This window comes from Oryza sativa, chromosome 3 (genome assembly GCF_034140825.1).
Source record: "Oryza sativa Japonica Group chromosome 3, ASM3414082v1".
NCBI classification, from domain to species: Eukaryota; Viridiplantae; Streptophyta; class Magnoliopsida; order Poales; family Poaceae; genus Oryza; species Oryza sativa.
This window is the reverse complement of record NC_089037.1, coordinates 33,205,236-33,223,203: the sequence shown is the minus strand read 5'-3', so window position 1 is coordinate 33,223,203 and position 17,968 is coordinate 33,205,236. Positions and strand designations below refer to the sequence as shown.

The window sequence follows — 17,968 nt, the reverse complement described above, 5'->3', positions numbered from 1 at the left end:
GACTTGTGTAGTCAAGTTGTAGTGTTGTACAGGATATGTCAAATGCAAGAGAAAGGAGGAAGCAAAACAAGGCTGAACTGAAGTTTATATTCCTCTGAAACGAACATTCTTTAAGCTTAGCAGAAACAAATCAGTCTACTGAGTACAACATCAAAACACAATCCTTTCACGAGCAAGTGACAGGTTAACAAGAAGCGTATTTCTCACGGTGGTCGTCAGCTCCCAACAACCAAGCAACAGAGAACCGTGCAGGTTGTTGGATGAAATGCCATTGTTCAGTTAACTAAGTACGGCAAGGGATTTCTGATCAAGGTACAGTTGCCACTCATCGCCATTGCCTTCTTCTTGAAGCTGACGTCCACCTTCAGAGCAAACATTCTTTGGCCCGTTGTAGTTCAGTATGTCTGAGTTAGCATCTGCGCGCTTCCAATTGGAAGGGAGCTTCAGATAATTGTCATACAAGGCCAATGTTATTGCCAACCTAATTTGATCCCTGAAAAATGGAAAGTCCACAGACAAACAGTGCGCTATTTGAATGAGTTTGAGTGCATGGTGATCTGGCAATGGTGGATGTTGCCCAATACAGAATGTGAGTCACTGACCTTGGATTGGCTAGACTGAAAGCCCTGAACCACACCATGATAGAATCAATAAGGTCCTTCCGTAGTTTGCGTGGCTCCACCACAAGCACATCAAAATCAAGTAAGCATGCATCCTTGTCATAAGGTTCGGTATACACCAAATTTTTCGGAGCTGTTTTCTGAACGGCATTCAGAACATCTATACTAACATAGTCACCAATGCGCTTGGTACAATCTTCAACAGCAGCAATAGCATAAGTGCCTAAATCGATGCGACCAAGATCTTCAATTTTTCCCTGGGAGGAGATTGACGATTAACATAAGTTAACCCAAACATATGTATGGTTTTTGTATGTTTGAGTTGGATACACAACATTTCAATGCTCAAAAGCTTCTATGTCCTTCATCAAAGAACACAGCCATGGCAATATACTCAATTACTACTCACTTACATATGCAGGGTTTTGTTTCCTAATTGACTATTTGAAGCAACTGTTGCACCAGTCATGGAATCACAGATTTAGTTCCATACTCTTGACTTTTTTTATAAAAAAAACTTCTGATAATGCTAGCCAAGCAAAGTGATGTCTTTGAAGAAACTTGGTAGATTTGTATTCAATGTATTCCACATAAAAATCAGAATTATGGTTCACTATCACAAGTTGAAATGATTGAAAAAGGTGAACAAGCAATTAGATCAGCAATTGCATGGAACTGTCCCTGGCACTAATGCTCGCATGATAGTTTATACAGGTTCAATACTTCAATTATTAATTTTTTCAGAGAACTCAATGACAGGTTTGAGTAAATGATCACATATAGAGAAGTGTAAGTACCTTTACAATTGAGTCCGCTGAGATATAGACATATCTCTTTTGCGAGAATTGAGTCGTTCCAATAATGATGGGTGACAATTCATTGGGGAATGACCAAAAGAGGTTTCCTTCTGGAGTGGCAACGTTTAGCTTGTCCTCAATTTTCTTTTGACTGTAATGTAACGAAACAGGAATCAGGGTGCAACAATGCCCAGGATAAAAGTAGAGTTTTAGTTTTTTTCCCCCTCACCTAGCAACAGTAACATTCGAATCAGGCAGTACTGCTTTTAGCTTGTAGTAGGGCGATTTATCTGTGCCTCTTTCAGGTATTAAGAAATTGAAGGATATGTTATGGGGATCACTGTTAAACAAAGACAATTACATCAGAAAACAAAAACTTGAGAATGAAAACAGATTTCGTCATTAGTTCCATATCATTAACAGTGCAAATGAACACTGAATAATAATATCCAATAGCAAAAGAGTTTATCCTTTTGCTATCACTATAGTTATTTGAAATATGCATTAGTTACAAATGCTGAAATCAAACAGAACCTTGAGCTGGATATGGTGGAATTTGTCAGCACAGCAAGAGTCCGAAGATCCAGACAGCTTATCCAAGAAAAGACATTAACGCTTCCAACCTCATCGGGCAAATCCTGCAAAAGGAACCATCAGTACATCAAGAAATTTGTCTTTTCCCCTAACTCTGACCAAAACAATACCGTCTCCTGAGATATCTAGCATGACACAGCAATCCCAGTTTAAGTCACGCTGCCACCAACTACTCCCTCCGTCCCCAAATATAACGGATTTTGACATTTTGCTTGCACTGTTTGACCACTCGTCTTATTCAAAAAATTTGTGTAAATATAAAAAACAAAAAGTTGTGCTTAAAGTACTTTGGATAATAAAGTAAGTCACAAATAAAATAAATAATAATTCTAAATTTTTTAATAAGACGAATAGTCAAACAGTGCAAGCAAATGCCAAAATCTCTTATATTAGGGGGACGGAGGAAGTACCAAAAATGTCTTGTTCACACATTTCGCATTTCAATATCAAACCCAATTTTCACCTCCAGGATAAGGGGGAAAAAGGCATATTAAAAGAAAATATTCCATTACACCGTGAAAATGTAACAGCCTGAGCATGATAATGTAACTGGTGTATCACCATTCCAGAAATGGTACTCCCGGAGCTCAAACATGGCAAAAATTAATGGACAAAAGAGTAGAGCTATATGAAGCGAGAGTGAGAGAGGCAGTAGGGGGGGGGGGGGTGAAGCGCAGCAGCGGCCGTATCGTATCGTATCGTATCCATACCACCGGCTTGCGCGAGCGGTCGAAGGGGATCCAGTTCCGCTGGGGATCGGCGGGGTCGCGGAAGTGGGTGGCGGGGAGGAACTGGAGGCACCCGAGCACCACGATGGCGGCGATGGCCAGCTTCTGCACCGCCGGCCGCGCCCTGGGGGGCGGGTCGATGTCGCCGTGGAGGACGCGCTGCCCGCGGGGAGGCTCCGCGCCTTCCCCCCTCACCGCCGCGGCCGCGGCCGCCGCGGGCCGGCGCTGGAGGCCGGGAGATGGGTCCATGGCAGGTCGAGGGCGGGTTCTAGCGTTGACTGGAGGGGAGGCGCGCGGCGGCGACGGCGGCGGCGGAATGATCCGTGGTGGTGGTGGTGGTCGTCGTCGTGGGTTTCAAGCGGGGGTTTGGAGTTTTTGGAGACGATGGAGGTATCGGCCGGCGCGATCCTCTTTTTCCTCAATTGATTTTGGATTTTTTTTTACGGGTGTTTTGAGGATAGGGGGTCCACTTGCATAGAGATCGACGAGTGGTGATCTGGCAACGATGAAACGGTCCAAGGCTGTGTCCAAAGTTATAAGTTTTGGTTGAAATTAGTACGATGTGACTGAAAAGTTATGTGTATGACGGGTTGATGTGATGGAAAAAGTTGAAAGTTTGGATCCAAACACAGCCTAAGCCGCGTTGAAGCCTAGGACCATTCACCATATAGCTATGGCGTATAGATATCTTATTTGTGTTTGATTTAAAATTTATATGTTACTAAATTATAGTAGTTTAAAATTTTTAAATTTTACCTAAAATAGAAACATTAGTCTAAAATATTATCAACGCAATCGTGGATATCCATGGCTTTATGAAGCCAGAAATTCTCAGCTAAAAAAATTCTTGAATTAGGAGTTGTGCCAAAGAGAGCCTTAGCGTGTCGAAAATCTACTCCCAAGTTCCACGCATGTTAACCAGGTTTTCGAGATTGGCAAGTGAGTTTCGAGCCCAATAGAGACATTCATATTTTTTGTTAATTCTGAACGAATTTCTACTATTTTCACATAAAACTGTTATCAGATGCATATTTCGAGCCGCCTCAAAATATTCGAAATTAACAGAATCCATTCAGATTTCGTCGAGACTGCGAAACCTCGATGTTAGCATAAGAGCATAGACATAAGAATGAATTGTCTATGAAATTTGTCATAGTAAAGGTGTGTAGAAAATTGAGCGATGAACTGGATAGCAGTATATATAATCCATGTCACATGGTATATTTACACGATATTTTCTAAATAAGAATGGCATATAACTAGCTCTATAATAGTAATATATGTCCTGGTCCCACATAGAGTGTTTTCTGATTCCGACCGGCCGATAGTGTTATTATTATATTCGTTTTTGTTTCCGATAAAAAAATTTGAATCGAAAAAAGTCTAAACAGACGAAAAGTATCCATACCAGTTGCATCCCCTAGTCACAACAACACTTTGAGCTTATGATCTCACCATGAAGCTGCAGTTACAACATATCTCACTTTGACTGCTTGTTGTTATCGTTCTTTTATAAAAATTTCCTTTTCATGTGTGATTTATATTGTGAAAAAGCACAATAAATTTTAAATGGATTTATGTCTCGTGTGATGTGTTATGCGGATACGTCTATTGCACGTGCACGATTAGAGGGTGTCTGGTTGATTGCTTCATTTTACTACGTCACATTTTAGTCATGCTACATTTTCTCAGGCATGTGTTTATTTCGCTACCACAACTGTATCATACCACACTTTCTTACCCTTGGGACTCATACATCACAATCTCGAATTTAGAGCTAACATGTCACACTTGTGACCAACTACTCCCTCCGAGCTGATAATATCAGCCGTTTCGAATAAGGGTAAAGTCAAACTTTAAAATAGTTGACTATAAATAATTTCTAAAAAAATACTTCAAGAAAACTATATATTTGTTGATATTTCTATGTATATTATAATAGGAAATAGTTGTTAAAGTTACTTTTTTTTTTAAGATCGTACTCTTATCCAAAACGATAAATATTATTAATCCGGAGGAAGAATTTCTTAGCCATCCTTGCGCAAACAAATCATAACTTATACTTATGTTATAGTCCCGAATAGGTTGAGGGTAACCAAGACATTGAGACTTGAGAGCATAAAAAACCACTCATTTTCCGCGGAATTCGGTGTGCTTTTTGCTTAAACCTTGGACCCTGTTACCTGTTTGGCTGACTTGGTCAAACACAACTCACAACTGCGTTCGTCCAGGCCGGCTGCCGCCGAACCCACCACCATCCCACGATCCCATCCCATCTCATATCGTGTTCGGGCCCGTCTGCACTCTCCACTTCCACACTCCCATCCCACCTCCACCGACCGCGTCCGGTCCATCTCCACTCCCCCCACACTCCTACTCCTTTAACCTCCCCGCGCCGCCGCCTCCCCTCCGCCGAGACACCCAACTGTATACCAGCAGCAGCCATCCTCGCGCGCGCGCGCGGCGTCGGCGATGGCGGGCGGCTCAACCTCCTCCTCCTCGTCGTGGGGCCCCAGCCCGGCTCTGGTGACCGCGGTGGTGGCGCTGCTGGGGCTCGGCCTCGCCGCCTACATCGTCGGCCCGCAGCTCTACTGGCACGCCAGCGAGGCGCTCGGCCGCTCCACGGGGGCGTGTCCCGCGTGCGACTGCGACTGCGACGCCCGCCCGCTGCTCGCGCTCCCCGAAGGTCCGTGTCGGTGCTCACTCTCCTCCCAGATCTTGTTGACATGCGGGAGCTCATTCATCCAGCCATTACCCGCCCGCTGCTCGGATCCGATATCTCTATTCCTTTTTTTTTGTGCTTTCCTTCTTTTCTTTAGTATTCAGAGCTTAGCATCGCGGCTTCTTGTAGTAGCTTTACATTTTGCTATTGACATGTCGCAAAGGAATTTAGTTTAGTTGATGATAGGTTGGCAACCAAGTAGCACGATATGAGCGTGTAGATTCGGAGATCTGTAGCTTCTCTATGTTGTTGAGTTTAGCGTTCCTTGTCTGAAAAAAAAATTGTGTTGGGCTTGTGATGGCTGAATTAGTGATTGTTTGGCAGAATCTGTTCCACTTAACTTTAAGATTTTGCTGAAAACTGAGGGAGAAAATAATTTTGGAGTTACTTAGGAGCTCAATTAGATTTTAGTGGTGGAAAGAAAGTTGGATGCTGGACAAGATTGAATTGAACATATAGCTCGTGGGTATGCTAAAAAAGGATACTACTTTGTTACTATGGGTGTTAGTTTGTTATACAAGATTGTTACTTAATGATCAACGTGAGCCAATCCCTACCTGTTTCGTTGCTTCTGCTGTTGTAGTGTTATGATTTTTTACAAGCGTCAGATGGACTGCCGTTGCTTACGAAAGGAAATATTTTGTGATGTGTTTACCTTTTCTCCTACATCGATTCGGGCTATGATGAATGACAAGGAAGAATAGTTTTGTAGTGCTCTTTTAGGTTTCTCCTCTAACAAATGAAAGGTTTAATACTTTTGTGAGTATTCTTGATGAAATAACAAATGTTTGAAACTCTTTAGCTGCTCATTCATAATACCTAGTAGTAGTATGAAATAACAAAGTCCAAAAAGAATTGGAGGCTTAACAGGCTGAGTTCGCTTGGGCTAGATAGGAACCAATCTTCTACACACGGAAAACGGAGCGGTCCATTAGCACGTTATTAATTAAGTATTAGCTTTTTTTTTCAAAAATGGGTCAATATGATTTTTTAAGCAACTTTCGTATAGAAACTTTTTTTTTGCAAAAAACGCACCGTTTAGCAGTTTGAAAAGCGTGCGCGCGGAAAACGAGGGGAGGAGATGGGAACTTGCTGTGCCAAACACAGCCTCATGAGAATTGTTTCAGTGACCTTAGCCTCTATCGTAGCAACTCTAATTCTTCCCTGAATCATTATCTTGACAATGAACATTGTTACCTCATTTGATCTAAGCTTGCAATAAACATGACAATCACCTTTTGAAATTTATCTTTTATAGACATGTTTTGCAGTTGTTTAGAGGCTGCAGTTTCACTGATTGTGGTTACTTTTGATATTTGCAGACTGTTCCAAACAATTCAAGGATGTTAAGAGCCGTGCGTCTGGTGAAGAAACAGAGAAGAGTTTCACGGAGCTACTCATAGAAGAACTGAAGCAGAGAGAAGAAGAGGCAACACAAGCTCAGCAGCAAGCAGATGTAAAATTGCTGGAGGCGAAAAAATTAGCTTCACAATATCAAAAGGAGGCTGACAAATGCAGTTCAGGTATGGATACATGTGAAGAAGCCCGGGAAAAATCATCAGAAGCATTGGTTGAACAAAGGAAACTGACTGCTTTGTGGGAAGAAAGAGCTCGTGAACTAGGATGGAAACCTGGGAATATCAAACCACACCAGACGTAGTAACGAGCCCTAGCGGGATCGCGAGCAGCTCAAGCCACAGAGATCTAATTCCACACATGCTCCTCAAAGATATAGTAAAGTGACCGAGGTAACAAAGGTGCGACCTTACCTCCGTTTTGCGCTGCTTCACAAGCTTTTGTCCATAGTTGATTTATATTCAGATTGTAGTATACGTCCATAGCTGTTTGTGAGCATATGTTAAAATGATCATAGGATCAGAATGCTGCTCATCCACCTGTATCTGTATGTCTTGAAGGGAATATTGGTTGTTGTGTATGATGATGGTAATAAAGGAATTGTAGTCCAAGTGCATCTATTTCTGTTAGATTGAGTTAGGATTAGCTGCAGCTAGCTAGTAATTGAAACAAGCAATCATATCTGAAGACTGAATTTGAACCTTCGCCTCACATTCTAGATGATGGAGGGTTCAGACTTCAGAGGCACGAACTATACCTTTGAACCTTTGGCATTTGAGATTCCAGAGGAGCAAATGAAATTTCTTGTGTTTTGTGATTGTGAGAGTACTAGGCAGGCAGTATATGGGCCGGAAACCCCTCCACAGCTAGTATGGCCCAACTGCAGATAGTATATGGGCCGGCTTAGCACAAGCATTAGCGCCATTTCATGTGGAGTACAGGAAAAGGGAAATTTGCAAAGGAAAAAGTGCACCCGAGATCCTTAGGTTTTAAACCTAGTTTTAGTGAGACCCACATGGGCCCCACATGTCAGCGTGCCACGTCATCATCCTTACCTCTTTCCCCTCCTCTCCCTTCCTCCACGTCATCATCCCTATCCAGCGGTAAGTGGCAAAGCCGGCCGGCGGGTGGGGAAGAGGTCGCCGGAGCGACGTGGGAAAGGAGGACGTCCGGCGGCCGGCGACGTGGCGGCGAGCGAAGAGGCGGCGGCGGCGGCGGCTGCGGCTGCGACGAGGGCGGAGCGGGGGAGGAGCAGCGCGGCGCGGCGCGCGGGCGGGTGAGGAGCAGCGCGGCACGCGGGCGGGGGAGGAGCGGCGCGGCGCGGCGTGCAGACGAGGGAGGAGCGGCGGCGGCGACGCATGTCGACGGCGGCGGCTCCGAGCAGGGATAGGGTCGCCGTCGCCGTCCGTCCTCTTCTCCTCCACGGCGGCGGCGTGAGCGCGAGACTCTCGGCGCGGCGGTGCTCATGGTCTCCTCGTCGGCGCCAAGGACGGGGCGACCACGGCGGCCTCAGTCCGAAGCGGAGAGGCTGGGGGAGAGTGGAGGCCGCCGCCGCCGCCTTGCTCCCCCCTCCGCCGCCTACGCCTTGCTCCCGGTCGCCGGACTCCACCCGCTCCCACCGCCTCATCCTCGGAACCCACACCTCCGACGAGAAGCCCAACCACCTCTTGCCCGCTCAGGCTCCGCTCCGCTTCCTCCATGCGTCGGCCACCACCGCCTCCACGGGGACCTCGCCGTGGGCGGCGGCCATCGTCGACCTCGCCGCTCCTCGCCCTGCCACCGAGCGCCTTATCCATTACCGCTACCGTCGTCGCCGCCGCCGCCGCAGCAGCGAGAACGGTGCCAGCCGTGCAGGCACGCGCGGCCGAGCTCGGCCTCGACCGCCGTCCGCAATGGGCTCGTCGAGCTCTACCTCGCACACGGCGAGCTCGCCTCCGCGTGGGCGCTCGTTTCTTGTACGGCCATGGTGACAAGCCACGCGAGGCACGGGTTCTTGACGAGGCTGTGGTGCTTTTCTTCGCCATGGCGGATGATAGTGGCGTGTGCATCGACATCGTCGCCGCCGCCGCCGTCGCGTTCTCGGCGTGCACGCAAATTGGAGACCTTGCGCTGGGTCGGGAGGCGCACCGGCGCGTCGCGGAAAGGAAGGTTGCTCTGGGTTTCGTCGCGTGGAACGCGCTGGTTGACATGTACACGAAGTGCGGCGACGCGGCGGCGGCGCACCGGTGCTTCAGGAGGGATGCCCGTGCAGACCAGCTTGTTGAAGATGTTGAAATAGATGTTGAGGAGGTACCAGACGAGGATCATGGCTCCGAGCTGCATCGTCCGCGAAACGCCGCCGGCGACGGCGCTGCCGTCCGCCTTCCCGCCACCTTCCGCCGGTGGCGAGGCCGCCGCGGCCGTCGCCACCGCCATCTTCCTCGTCGCGGCGCCGCTGTTCCACAGAAGTGGGGGCGCGAGCAGCATGCGCCCGCCGCGAATGCCGAGCGGCAGCACGCCGGCGACCGTGCATCGATTGAGAGACGACAGAGTCGTCGTCATCGGGGAAGAAGAACACGAGGCGACATGCCGCCGCCGCGGGGAGGCCACCCAGGCTCTAGAAGTGGCCGCCACCACGGCCTACATCTCGCCACGCCGCGTTCCACAACCACGCGTCCACGGTTTCTTGGTCGCAACAATGGCGTCGCCTCACCGGACCAAATCAAATCAATCGATCGAACGCCGCCCTGGACTCTCGGAACGCGCGCGCGGTGGCAGGAGGACGAGACGCCATCTGCTACTTGTGGAGGAGGAGGGGTGCCTGCGGCTGCGGCGCGAGTGGGCGGCGAGGCGAGGGTCGGGAGTGACCGGCAAAACTAGTCTGCCGGCCTACCCAGTCCAGAGAGAAGAGTGGGGGAGAGAGAGAGAGAGAGAGGGGGGGGGGGGGGGGAGGAGGAAAGGAGAGGAAGAAGGGAGAGGCTGCCTTGCCGACGTGGCATCCTGACATGTGGGACCAACGTGGGTCCTATGCTGACTCAGCCGCCAGATAAAATCGGTGTCAAAAGACTTAGTTCGTACGGTTTTATAAGTTGAGGGATGTGTTGTATCCGGTTTTGCGGTGTACTTTTTTCATTTGCAAAAGATAATCATCCAATCTTGGGGTAAATTTAAACTGTAGTACCTTTCCTGCACCCTTATCGAAATTTTCAGGTCAATTCCAACGCAATTCTAGAATGAACTGCTGCATATTCCTAGATGGAAAAAGACTAGTACTAGTAGAGTTTTTTTTTTTTTTTTGAAAGGAAGTACTAGTAGAGTTTGACACTAGTCCAAACAAAGGCATTTATCTACTGAAACCTGAAAAAGTGTACTCCCTCCGTCCAAAAAAAAAGGTCAAACCCTGAGTTTCCGTGTTCAACTTTGACGGTCCGTCTTATATGAAATTTTTTTATAATTCGTATTTTCATTGTTGTTAGATGATAAAACATGATTAATATTTTATGCGTGACTTGTCTTTTTAATTTTTTTCATAATTTTTTAAATAAAACGGACGGTCAAACGTTGGGTACGGAAATCAGGGTTTGTCTTTTTTTTTTGGATGGAGGGAGTAGTCTAGTCTGTGATTGGGACCCAAGCAAGCATACAGAGAGCAATAAAAGTATAAAACACAATACAAGAAGTAAAAAGAACAAAAAAAATTCCAATCAAACTAAATTTCATCTTGAGATTTCGCAACTCGCGCTGATACTTTTGAGAACATCTAGAACCTTCCACACACAGTTCATTCCCAATTATTTCCCCCTATATCGTATTTGAGCCACTATATTGGCAAAATTAACACCAATCATAATTTCATAATAATCCATTTCACAAGCAACACTTTATTACCCCCTAAAATCGCTCCCATCCAGTGAGAGAGAGAGAGAGAGAAAAAAGAGAGAGATAAAGTGATAAACCCCATCTTGTGTTAATCATTCATTTCCAATTTTAAAGAAAAAGCCCCTGAAAAAGGCTCACGCGGTCGTCGCAAACTCCGCAGGCCTCGTTTTTCTTTTCCCTCGCCGCCGCCTCCTCCGCCTCGATTTTAAATTTCAAATCCCCACCACCTCCTCCTGCTTAAACCTTCGCCTCCTCCTCCTGCCTGCCACTTGGGGCGCAGTTGCTGCTCCTCCTCCTCCTCGAGGCGGATGAAAGCTTCGCCCCGCGCCCACGGCTCGGCTTCTCGGGGGAGGGCGGCGGCGGCGGCGGCATCGCGGTGAGGAGGAGGGGGAGGATGATGGGGTGGCTGCTCGGCTGCTTCCGGGTGGCCGGGTACAGCGGCGAGGGGCGACGCGAACGTGAACGCGACCAGCTGGTTTCGTCTCCCTCCGTTTCGCCGCCGGTGGACGCTCCCAAGGTATGCGGCGGCGGCGGGGAAGCTGTTGGTGGGGGGTGTGTTGCGGGGTGCTTCGATTTCGGATTTTGGGTTGATTGTTTGTGTTGTGTTTCGTGGTGAGGCAGGTCGGGGAGAGGAAGAGGCCGCCGTCCAAGAACGCGCTCTCCGCTGTATTCTTGCGAGAAGGTACATTTCTGGAGAGTTTTTTTTTCCCTTTTTGCGCCTCTCTTTGAACTTATTATCGCGATCATTTCTGGATTGTGATGTAGCGATTTTGTCATTTATTCGTGCTGATCTTTTTTCTTTTTTTGGGTTTGTTTGGATTTTTTTTGTTGGGTGAAGATGAGGGGTCGAGGGTTGAGCATAGTACGAGCTTGGGAGCGAACGGGATCACTGAGAGGACGAAGGTGGATCAGGAGCACAAGAACGAGGTATTCCGATTCCGCATACCGATTCACCGCTAATTTCTTCCCATTATTTATCATGACTAGTTCTTCGCCCTTTTGAAAATCTCACTCAAGTATCATGCCACTTGAGCCAGAATTTGGATGACTGACAACTAGTATCCCCACTGTGATTCGTAGTCAACCAAGGACCTTTTGATCGGTTAACTATATTATATTCGTCATTTTTCTATAAAACAACAATGATGAAGGAGCATTGTTCTCTAGGTGGTAGATACTTACATGTTACTCTAACCTCAAAAAGAACTAATATATCCCTTGACCCTTGTGGCTGTTGTTTATCTGTTAGAATTGTGCGACCAGTTGTGTTTCTAAATTGGAATAACAACCTGTTCCATTGGTCTTGAATGTACGATGCTGTTCATAGGTCATACCCAACCTATCTACATGAGAATTTGAATTTGTTGCTGTACATTAGGCAATACAGATTACAGAGTGGAGGTGTAATAACGATTTTTTTATTTGTTATTCCTTTTCCAGTAGGTTTGATTTTGGTAGACAGACTGACTTTCACCGGTGTCAACAGGTCCGTTTGCTCATACACCGTGATGCATTGGTGGAAACTACAAATGAAATCATAAAAGGGCCAGAAAATACTGACCAAAGTCAAACACATTTGACATGTCTTCCTGCCATTTCTGATGACTTACAATTCATGGAAGGGCTGAAGGCTGAGGCTTGCCAAACTCCATCAGGGTCTCATCAGAGCTCCATTTTACCTGATGCTATGAGGTATGCCAACCTTGTGCTATTCGCTACTAATGCCAATGCCTTCATCCTGTTACCAACTTCTGATGAGGCTGGTGGCTTCCTTTTTGCTGCAATGACTGAATAGATTAATTTAATATTTCGATGGTTCTGCTTAACTATGACAGTTCTTCTTGGAAAGAGTGCGATGCATCAAACCAGAATGATTCTGAAGCTGTGTGCAAGAGCATAGAAGTTGAGGTTGTGGGCAATGATGACAGTGCAATCAACTGTGGGAACAAGTTAACCGCCTTAGATTCACCGTCTTTCACATGTAGGGATGATATCAACCTGGTTGAATCCAAATCTTTACCCATTTCAACTCCTTCAGAAGCGACTGCTGAGATACAGACACCAGCTACAACTCATGCACCTGACCAGGAAGAGCTGAGAAATGAGAACAATACTAGGACTTGTTCAGAGCATACATATGAAGCTGTGAGTTCTGTTGAGGCCTCTGGAAGCTGTGAAAAATTGAGACTAGAATCCTGTCAGCCCAATATATCAGATGAGGATTTCAAGTATGCAAAGAATGACAGTTTGGTTTCTGTTGAACTTTCAATATCTAATGAATGTTCCCTATTCCAGAGTTCTGAGGGTTCAGTATCATCCTGTAATAAGAGAAGAGAGAATTCAAGCACAGAATCTGTGGAGAAATGTCTTAAAAGTGAGCCGCTAGTTCATTCCAGCAGAAAGAAGGTGCTCAAAGGAAATGATTCTGAGGTTGAATTCCCAAGCTTGTCACAGTGGTTAAAGCCTCCAAATCCAAAGGTGTTCAGGGATGAGCCCTTGACAAGTGACAGATCTCATTCTGCTAAGAGTTCAGAAGAAGATAGGCCTATTATTGGATTGGTCGCTGCTCACTGGAGAGACACAGAACCAGATACTTTCACTCCTAAATGGTGGGATGGAAATGGCATTCCCAACTCAACAAACAAATACAAAGAAGTAAAGTCTGCTTCTGCTTCTCTTACTTTCTCATATGTACATATAAAAATAGCTTATCTATAGTTTGTTACATAATTAGGATCAAAAGGTGAGTTGGCACGCAACACCATTCGAGGAGAGGCTTGAGAAGGCTTTATCTGATGAGAAATTGCTTTCACAAAGGTTCGAATTTCCTTTCGTTTTATATTAAATTACATGGTGATCGTACTATTTTATCCACATGGTTGTGTGGTGCGATTTTCTTTCTCATTTGATGATTTTGGCAGAAAATGCTCTAGTGGAAACACATCTCAGCTTTCTGGGCTGGAAGGAGAGGAAAATGATACTGCCGCATCTACTTCTAACTACCTATGTGTCGCTGCTATTACATGATATATTCATCCACCAAGAGGTACTTAAGCTTCTGGTATGGTATGGTTTTCCGCTGCCATCTTCCTAATTGGTGTGTTTTGCACAGTCCTGCTTCCCTCTGCTGTCCTCCAGCAGGTACTAGCCTACTAGGTAGTCCCCAGAAATGATGTTTCTGTCAATTTCTTTGTATTAAGACAATTGTATTTTAAGAAAAATCAGCATTGCTGATTTCAAATATAGCTGAGGTGTGACATTCTGAACTATGCTGCTACTGCTGAATCATATTTCTCTCCTTTTGCAGTGGTTCTTTTTAGTGTAAATTGCGGGGTGGTTTCTGATATTTCCTGTTATATATTCATGTTTTATTCCAGCTGATTATTTGTCATATGCGGCACATCATAGATAAATGAACACACATACCTGTTTGTCTTCAGAATAGATGCAAACAGAATCAAACAACTTTTTTATCCTGCTGTGTACTACTCCATTCGTTTCAAAATGTTTGACACTGTTGATTTTTTAGTATGTGTTTGACCATTCGTCTTATTCAAAAAATTTAAGTAATTATTTATTCTTTTCATATCATTTGATTCATTGTTAAATATACTTTCATGTACACATATAGTTTTACATATTTCACAAATTTTTTTGAATAAGACGAACGGTCAAACATGTGTTAGAAAATCAACGGTGTCAAACATTTTGAAACGGAGGGAGTATATTCGATGGTGCCTTTGCTCAATACAAATTTGTCTTTTTACCATTGTGTCACCAATTCTGTTGGTTCTGTTTTGGACTGTTTCTAGTCTATCACTGCTAGCTCAAACCATTTTATTAACTTTACATCTAAACACAACTCTAGTTTCCTTGGTCAGAGAAGCCACAAATTCTGGTTGTCCGCTTCCATGGTTATCCTAACACATTAAATATCACACATAAATATTTCGTATGGCTGGATGTTTTCTGTTCATGTGGTATGGCTCTTAGTGCCATTTTAGCTTCAAGATGGTGATATAATTTTCCGGGAAGTCACATTCAGCATCCAGAATGGTTGTACACATCTTTTTCGCACAACTGTTCATAGAGGTGACCTGAAAAGGATTTCTTATGGAATTTTTTACAGTTTCACCCCCTGTCACTCATCAGGTGATTCAGATACATTGAATTGAATCACCTGGACACCAGCTTGATAGTAATCCAGTTGATCCCCTCTAGGGTGCTGGAAGAGTCAAATTAGGAGTCAGCACAAGAAATTCTGAAAATGATCCATGATTTGTTTATGTGCAATTCTACAACTTATAACAACATTTTGTCCACTGATGACAAATCTTTACACCAGATCAAATGTCTACGTCGCACGCAAGTTGCAGATGGTTATGTCTGCGCATACGTGTGCAGCTTTGAATGACTTGTGTGAATTTAATCAAATCTCAGTGACAAAGCACTTATGTTATTACCTTTGAATTGATTCTTGAGTATGTTACCAGAGTTACAGCTATTCTCCTTAGCCAACTTTTATTTAACCATTGACAGTAGTTGCCTATGTACACCTGAGTGAGATGGGTAAGTTACAAAGGGAGTTGCACATTGCTGTTGCAATAACATCATTCGTCATGATCACCCCAAAAAATGATTCATTAAGTACTAAGAGATATTACCTCCATCTCAAAATCTAAGAGATATTATCTATGAATTGTATAGCCAATATCACTTATATTTTGAAACAGGTGTAGTATGCATATAGCCAGCAGTTCATCACAGACACAAGTACACAAGTAACAATCAGGTATCTTGTATGACAGTTCACATCCCATCTGGAGTGTATATATTAGATCAGAAAACAAAAGTACAAGACTAATAGTGATAGCAGCCTCTGCAGCATGGGCCCTACATGTCAGCCTCTCACACAAAGGGGGCACTGTTCTTGTCGGCGAATTCTGCATATCTAGCATCTATTCTGAAACCCTGTTCCTACTGATCAATATCTACAGTCATAGAATCCTGTTGGACTTGGATCAGCCACCTCCATCATCCTCGCAATCTCTTCCAAGTACCCATCCTTGTAGAAATCCGCGGCGGCGGCGGGGAAGCCATGGTCGTTTTGATGGAAGGCGATCGTCATCGCCGGCGAGCTCAGAGGCTTCTGCTCCGGCTCCGGCTTCGGCTCCGGCGGCGCCATTTGTAGGGAGCCCCATTGACTATGAAGCTTGTGGTGGCTGTGGCTGTGATGGATGCCGTCGTTGAAGAAGTAGCCGCCGTTGCAGCTCATCGTGCTCATCATCTGATGACGGCCGCCGTGCTGCTGCTGCTGGGAGATGGCCGGAGTCAGGCCGCAGTTCATGAACTCGTCGCCGCCGCCGTCCGACTCGAAGCTGCCGGTGTTGGAGCTCGAGTCCCCCGGCGGTGGGGCCTTGACGGTCACCGTCGCCGGCGGCCTCCAGGCCTGCTGCTGCTGCTGCTTCCTGTAGGTGATGCTTCTCTTGAAGATTCTGCAGATGGTCCAGACCTCCTGCATTTTTTTCAGTCAGAAGTGCACAAGTTAGAGGTCAATGCTATTAGGAGGCTGTACTCTTATCGGTTAGAAATGGCAATCGGTAGAATACTAGAAACACGTCAGAACGTGAGAGGATGTCCAGTACTCCTTTAAAACGTGGGAATTTCAGTAGGACTTTCACATGGATTAGTTCAATTTTTGTAGAATTTTCGCAAAATTTCTTCGTTCAAAAGGAGGCCTGTAATCTCGAAAGAACTGCTGAACTTAGCTTGAAAAAAAATATTAAGACGATTTGGTGATGTAAAGTATTGCAGATGATATTGTACTCCACACTATCAAATTGTACGTAGTTGTGATCTGTCACAGATGAGGAGAACCGGATATGGATATGGTGTGTTTGGTTGCTCGTATCCCTCTAGTCTGACCCATCTCTCTCGTCCAGGTTGAGTCTGGGTAATTCTCCATCTCTCTCCAGGCTGAGTTTGGGTAATTCTCCCATTACGAATGCACTTCTTACGTACATGGGATCGAGTACACGAGGCCTTGACGACGATGGAGAAGGAGAACGAACGAGCATGAGAGCATGGGAGTGCGTGCTTACAGCTTCTTGCATGCACGGGGAGGCGTCGGCGGCGGCGATCGCCGGCGGGAGGCGGAACTCGTGCATCATCCAGTCGGTCTTGGTGCCCTTGCCGGCGCTGCCGCGGTAGTAGACGAGCGACTTCTTCAGCCCGATCGACTCGCCGGAGTTGCTGTTGACGGCGGCGGAGTAGATCGGCCGGTCGATCCCCGTCGCCTTCCAGAACCCGGATCCCGTCACCCTGTTGGGCCTGATGCTGTTCCTGTACTTCCTCCCTCTCAGGCAGAAGAAGTACCACTCCTTCTCTCCACCTACCGTGCTCGCATCTGCACAAAATCATTCCATTCATTCAAACACAAACACAGAATTTAGCTCAATTATTTTGAAAATGATTTGTGTTTGAGGTTATTTGTCAAATTAATTGGGGATGCACTTACTGGGGAGATCCCATGGATCGTGCTTGTAGATGTCCATCTCCTTGATGATCTCTATACTGAGAGACTTCCTCGCCACCTTCCGCCGGAGGTAGAACGTGACGAGCTCCTCGTCGGTCGGGTGGAACCTGAACCCCGGGAGCACCACGTCCCCGTCTTCTTCCTCGTCTCCGGCGAGCACCACCTCGCCGACGTCGCTCTTGATCTTCTGATCCATGGCCGCCTGATCCCTTGCAAACTCCTTGCTGGTCACCATCTCCACGATCGATTATAATTGAACCTACGTGTTTTCTTGTGTTCTTGCTCCAACAATTATCTATGAAGATATCTTCTCTGATGCAATCTTGTAATGGTTGTAAATGGAGCTCTAGCTAGCTCTCTTGAGATATTGGCCTTTCTTTGCAAGGAGCAAAGCTAGCTATATATATATGAGTGTGAAGGAGTCCATGGAGCAATTAAAAGGGTATTCTTCTATGGCTTTATAAATGCATGAGAGCTTGGTCCAAGTCATGCACTGATCGATCGATGGGGTTTGAATCCTCTTGCTGTCTTGACGAATCTTCAGAGCAACATCATGCCTTTTAATTTGTACAAAGCTAAGCTATAGTTTGTTACTATACGCTATCCTTTTATGCCTTTTAATTTGTCTGCGAGAAAAAGCAGCTCAAAGTTGTACTTGCATCTAGCTAATTAAGCTACATGTCACCTCAACAGTGGCCATCCGCTGGTGCCTGACTACCTGGTGATCATGCCACGTCCATGTCGTTGGGTGTAAGGGT

The 17,968-nt window shown here is 45.8% G+C and overlaps 4 protein-coding genes across 4 annotated transcripts; 2 read left to right on the top strand and 2 right to left on the bottom strand.

Annotated features, from left to right (window-relative positions):
- Positions 1-69: 69 nt before the first annotated feature.
- On the bottom strand, positions 70-3,125 carry LOC4334297 (uncharacterized). The gene is made up of 6 exons (XM_015775436.3): positions 2,722-3,125; positions 1,952-2,055; positions 1,647-1,757; positions 1,418-1,568; positions 603-877; positions 70-493 (listed from the first exon to the last, which is right to left on the bottom strand). Exons 1-6 carry the CDS (start codon positions 2,986-2,988, stop codon positions 280-282), a joined length of 1,122 nt encoding a protein of 373 aa, XP_015630922.1. The 5' UTR covers positions 2,989-3,125; the 3' UTR covers positions 70-279.
- Positions 3,126-5,048: 1,923 nt separating this feature from the next.
- LOC4334296 (uncharacterized) lies at positions 5,049-7,433 on the top strand. The gene is made up of 2 exons (XM_015772917.3): positions 5,049-5,425; positions 6,784-7,433. The coding sequence occupies exons 1-2, from the start codon at positions 5,212-5,214 to the stop codon at positions 7,119-7,121; spliced, it is 552 nt and encodes a 183-aa protein (XP_015628403.1). The 5' UTR covers positions 5,049-5,211; the 3' UTR covers positions 7,122-7,433.
- Positions 7,434-10,942: 3,509 nt separating this feature from the next.
- On the top strand, positions 10,943-13,994 carry LOC4334295 (protein JASON). Its single transcript, XM_015773167.3, has 7 exons — positions 10,943-11,192; positions 11,297-11,357; positions 11,514-11,602; positions 12,162-12,367; positions 12,511-13,330; positions 13,410-13,492; positions 13,597-13,994. The coding sequence occupies exons 1-7, from the start codon at positions 11,070-11,072 to the stop codon at positions 13,700-13,702; spliced, it is 1,488 nt and encodes a 495-aa protein (XP_015628653.1). The 5' UTR covers positions 10,943-11,069; the 3' UTR covers positions 13,703-13,994.
- A 1,476-nt stretch (positions 13,995-15,470) lies between these two features.
- On the bottom strand, positions 15,471-17,741 carry LOC4334294 (transcription factor JUNGBRUNNEN 1). The gene is made up of 3 exons (XM_015773360.3): positions 17,193-17,741; positions 16,777-17,081; positions 15,471-16,190 (listed from the first exon to the last, which is right to left on the bottom strand). The coding sequence occupies exons 1-3, from the start codon at positions 17,443-17,445 to the stop codon at positions 15,660-15,662; spliced, it is 1,089 nt and encodes a 362-aa protein (XP_015628846.1). The 5' UTR covers positions 17,446-17,741; the 3' UTR covers positions 15,471-15,659.
- Between the last annotated feature and the right edge of the window lie 227 nt (positions 17,742-17,968).